This window comes from Saccopteryx leptura, chromosome 6 (assembly GCF_036850995.1).
Source record: "Saccopteryx leptura isolate mSacLep1 chromosome 6, mSacLep1_pri_phased_curated, whole genome shotgun sequence".
NCBI lineage: Eukaryota > Metazoa > Chordata > Mammalia > Chiroptera > Emballonuridae > Saccopteryx > Saccopteryx leptura.
Genome location: NC_089508.1, coordinates 86313802 through 86319044, shown reverse-complemented (window position 1 = coordinate 86319044; position 5243 = coordinate 86313802). Strand labels below are relative to the sequence as shown.

Below are 5243 nucleotides of genomic sequence, written 5' to 3'. Positions count from 1 at the left end.
AGTGATTTTGTGTGTGCATGTATTTCAAAAACTAACTGATAAAATAATAAATAGGGATTGACATGAGCTGATTAAGGTCTCTGGTGTGAGCACACAGGTAAATTCAAACCATGGCAAGATGAAGTGCAGCTGTGTTGCACAACAAAACTACAGTATATAAACTATATTAGAAAATGAGTGAAATACACCAGTTAGAAATTCTGTGGCTCGGGTAGACAGCCTTGATATTAACAGAAAAAAAAATACTTTTAATGTTATCCAAAGTCCACAAACTGGAAGGCAGAAATACCCCAAAGCTCATAACCACATGCCTAATAGTGCAACACCATTTCACAGAAGTGTTATAAGTTGCATGTTGCAATTCCCTCCCTCCCACCCAAACCCTGTCCCTAATAAACAGCACCAATGCAGTTTGAGTTAGAAAACTAGAAATATTGAGACATTCCTAAGGTTTTCATAATGACTAGGGGCCAGTCAGATGGGGTTCTAATGCAAACTTTGCCATGACCTTTCTCCAAAAAGCACCCCAAGTAATTCCCTCTAGCTTGCAGATAAACCATATTAGGTCTACTGTAAGGCCAGATTCAGAAAAAAAGCTGGCATGCTATCCTGGGTTGAGGAAAAGGGTCATGCTGATGGGGAGGTACATGATGGATGCCTCAAGGATGTTTGTCTTGCAGCCCAGGATGAAGGGATGTGCTGAGATAAATCACAAATTTTATACCAATGAAGCGTTTGACTCACTCCATTCATCAGGATACAGAGCTCAGCAGAGCTAAGTCCTACTTGGTAGTTATACAAGTTCACTGTTATCAAGATCAGACTGGGCCATAAAATAAAATGTCCCAAACAAGTCCAACTCATCCATCTCATTACTCTACCCAAATGTTTTTGTGGAACCAGTGGTGTCATATGTCATAAAGATTCTACCTTCTCTCTTCTCCCATTGATGCAAGACCTTCTGTTACCCAGGCTAATCCTGTATCTCAATGGTAGTCACATAAATTAGGGCAGATATAGCCACTCACAAGCAATTATCTGCCTTGGAGGTGCTTGTCATCCCCTAGGCCTTCCCAAAACCTCCTTCTTCACACATAGGCAGAGTCACTGGACTGAGTCCTGCCAAAGTTAGGAACACTGACCCGGGGCAGGTCCTTGTTGCGGATCTCATAGACTGACTTTCTCTTGGCTTGAGCCCCTCGCACAGCCAACTTGATCTTGCGCCATCCCAAGTGGTTGAGTTCAGCCAGGTTGAGCACAACACAGATGCCACTCACAGCAAACATGAACACTAGAAAGACAGTCTTCTCAGTAGGCCGGGACACATAACACTCCACCTCCTTGATGCAGGGATAGCGGTCACACTCATACAACCCTGGGACGCTGAAACCATATAGAAAGTATTGGCCCACCAGAAACCCAATCTCCAGGGCATTTCGGAACACCACTTGTATAATGTAGAAGCGGGAGATGCCTTCCTGCCTTCGGAGTTTGGATCTCGCTGCAGTGCGCAGCCCTGATGGGTGTGGGTTCAACTCCTTAACCTCTAAACAATCTGGCTCCGTCTCCTTGCTGGTGTTCTCTGTGTTCTGAAGCACCCCGTTGACGATGGCATTTTGCAACTTCTTATCTTCTCGTTTTCCACCACCACTGACCCCACCCCCAGTTCCTCCAGGACCCCCCATGGACTCAGGGGGGTCTCTGTCCAGGGCTAGGAAGACTGTAGAGTAGCGGCGTTCTCGCTGCTTGGCAGACTGGTGCACAGAGTAGGTGATGAAGCAGAGACTGGGAGTACACACCATTATTATCTGGAAGACCCAGTAACGTATGTGGGAGATGGGGAAGGCGCGGTCATAGCAGGCCTGATTACAGCCGGGCTGCAGGGTGTTGCACACAAACATGGTCTGCTCATCATCGTAAACTGTCTCCCCCACAATGGCCACAATGAGGATCCGGAAGATCACCACCACAGTCAACAGGATCCTGAGCAAGGGAAGAGGGAGGGAGAGAGGTTCTCATGGGCTGAGTCACTGACTTAGGAAACCCTTGCTCCTCCCTCCCCTGCTCTAGTGTTTTTACACCAGTCCTTTGACTGGGGAGCTGTCCGTCCCTTTCTGGTGCTGAACTGGGAATCTTAGGAAGCCTTTGTTTCTTTCCTTTCTGCTTGATACTAGGAACACTTTTATTTCAGGGATCTCAAATATATACGTCTCCATACACTGGACATAGTACATTTGCAACAGATAGATTTCATCTGTACATATGGAACGTACAGAGGCACAAAACACACCTTCTGTCTGGATATGGCACGAAATATCTGAACAGAGTGCGTTTCAAAGTCTACACAGAGTGTGTATATAACTCCAACAGGATGTTTATCCTCAATGTTAATATTAAGCTTAATGCTCTACATAAACAGATAGCTACGAACACATGGATATGTATATATACATTACATATGCAAAATTGTTAATTGGGTGTACTTATTTCTGACACTGTAAGCCAAATCAGTTTAGCTTAATAAATATTTGTTAACATTTGTTGAGGAAAGATATATCTGCTTCGAAGAGCCAATCCATCTTCCCATTTGCCCTTTTCTGTTCAAATACAATCCTGCCTTCCTTGTACATTCTATTTAGGGAAACGGATGAAGATTGGCTCTGACTCCGGAGAGTGGGGGGACTATGACTGAGCCAACAACTCCTTTTCCGTTGGGAGAAGAGTGAACCCCCCGGTGGTGTTTCATAAGGAGGGGCTGGGGGGCTTGAGCAGGAGCAGCTGGAGGAGGGGGACATCGCTGGGCATCGGGTAATCCCTCCATGCCAGGAACACAGACGCATGGGCTGAGGACCATGGGAAAGGGCACAGGACGGGCTGGGGGCTGCTGGGGGCTCAGCCTGGACGTCAGGACGGGCTGGGGGCTGCTGGGGGCTCAGCCTGGACGTGAGAAGAGTGTCCCGGGGGCCGCCTGTCAGCCGGCTCGGCGCCCTTACCTCCCGATCATAGTGGAGTGCTGCTGCACGGCGGCTTCCAGCAGCCTCTCCAAGATGGTCCATTCCCCCATCGCTGTGCATCCGGAGGCAGCAGACAAAGACTGGGCAGCACAGGGCACGTTCCCGCTCCTGGCTCCTCCCCGGGCCGCACCTCCCGGCTGGGAGCGAATTGCCCAGCGATGATAGAAGCAAACAGAATTTTTTAAAATCTGCGAATCCCCTCTCCCTTTTATTGTAGTTAAGAAAGGGAAATAGGGACAGAAATTCAAGCGCCCCCCCCCCCCCGACTGGTGGGGCAGCTGGCGCGGTCCGAGGAGCCGGCACGACCTCCGGAGCCGTCCGGCGGTCAGGTCCGGAGCCCACGGGTGCCCGGGCGAGGGGCGGGGCGGGCGGCAGCGTGCAGGTCCGTGAGCTTTCTCGCCCGCTCGAGAGAGGTCTCTGGGCGCCACTCACCCCCGAGATCGGGGACGGCGGCAGGGTCCGGGCACCGGCCCCCGCGCCTGGCGCTCCAGCCGGCACCGGGCGCTCCCGCGCTGCCACCTGCGAGGCCGGGGCGGAGCGCGCAGAGTTGGCTGCGGGGCCCGGGAATCCGCGGCTGCCGCCTCTAATCCGCCCTTAAGTAGTCTCCGCCTGCGTCACGCCAGGTCGGCGGAGGGGCGCCGAGCGCGGCGTGGGGCTGTCGCCGCGCGCCGGAGCCCGAGGGGCAGGGAACGCGCGCGGAGACAGAGGGAGGAAGGAGTCCCGGGGGCCCCCGCGGGGAGTGGGGCGAGTTCCCGAGAAGATGGCACCGCCTCTCGGGGCGTCTCGGGGCGCCCAGGTAGCCTCACCTGACCGCCAGCCCCCTGCAGGAGGAGGCGGAGCCGGCAGCAGTCGCGTGGGTGAGTGCGGAGGGGCGTGCATAGGTAGTTTTAGCTTCTCTCTCCGTACAACCCTCACGCTTTGCTTTTTTGTCTTGGGGGAGACAACTGAAATTCCCATTCTAAGTGGAGATGCTGGCTGGGGAAAGGAGAGTGGGGGCGACAATAGGACGTTTTAAAATCTCCCCTGGAGAAGACTCTGTTCCTCAGAGTGAGCCCGCGGTGTGATGGCTGGTCGGTCGATCTGATGCAGGGGTGAGGGAAGCTTGATGAGAGTACATTTGAGGTGAAGCTGACATGCAGGTGTGAAGCTGCCTCTGAGGATGGGGTCTGGACGCAAGTCTGTACTTAAATGATGCCTAGATTGAGCCAGTGAGTGGTCATGAGTAAAAGTCTCTGCTGTGTTTTTTGTTGTTGCTTTTTACTAATGGGTAAGAGAGGGAACTTGACAGGTAAACTTAAGTAGAGTCTGAATTTAAGGAGGCCCAGGATTCTACCAGCAGAAACAGAGCGGGTCACACCTTCACCCTACCTCCACTTCCCCTCTCCAGCCTGCCTTGGCTTTCTCCCCTCAACCAGCAGATTGAAACAATCACACCAGCCTGCTAATTACCTCAGATGTCAGTACTGTATTAGGAGACCCAGTAGTTGGGAGTATCTCATATAAATGTACCAAAAACACAATGGGAAAGTATGTAGTTGTCACCCTTTTAAAAATACAACTGTGAAAGGGTTGCTAACTCATTCTAGGCCTATAATGAAGTCTTACTTATCCACAGTGATCATAGCAGATAGGAGTATTACATAAGCCACAGCATGATGAGCCTTCACTTTAAGAGCAACCGAGGTGGTTGGGTAGCTGGTCGCCCAGAGACTGAGAAGAAGGGCACATGGCATGGGCTTGAGTCCACTCACAACACACCTCTGCGTGAAATGCAAACTTTATTTGGGTTTTTTTGTGTGGTTTTTTATTTATTTTTTACAGAGACAGAGAGTGAGTCAGAGAGAGGAATAGACAGGGACAGACAGACAGGAACGGAGAGAGATGAGAAGCATCAATCATTAGTTTTTTATTGATGCTTTGCAACACCTTAGTTGTTCATTGATTGCTCTCTCATATGTACCTTGACCGCGGGCCTTCAGCAGACCGAGTAACCCCTTGCTCAAGCCAGCGACCTTGGGTTCAAGCTGGTGGGCTTTTGCTCAAACCAGATGAGCTTGCGCTCAAGCTGGTGACCTCGCTGGCGACCTCGGGGTCTCGAAACTGGGTCCTCTGCATCCCAGTCCGACGTTCTATCCACTGCGCCACTGCCTGGTCAGGCAAAATGCAGACTTTAAAGGCACACCTGGGGCTTTGGTGTGAGAAGGATCAGTGCGATCTCTCCTAGGCCTG

General features: G+C 51.4%; 1 protein-coding gene across 1 annotated transcript; it reads right to left on the bottom strand.

The window, feature by feature from the left end:
* Positions 1–388: 388 nt before the first annotated feature.
* Positions 389–3458, bottom strand: GJD2 (gap junction protein delta 2). The gene is made up of 3 exons (XM_066341838.1): positions 3447–3458; positions 2994–3151; positions 389–1983 (listed from the first exon to the last, which is right to left on the bottom strand). The coding sequence occupies exons 2-3, from the start codon at positions 3062–3064 to the stop codon at positions 1089–1091; spliced, it is 966 nt and encodes a 321-aa protein (XP_066197935.1). The 5' UTR covers positions 3065–3151; positions 3447–3458; the 3' UTR covers positions 389–1088.
* Positions 3459–5243: the final 1785 nt, after the last annotated feature.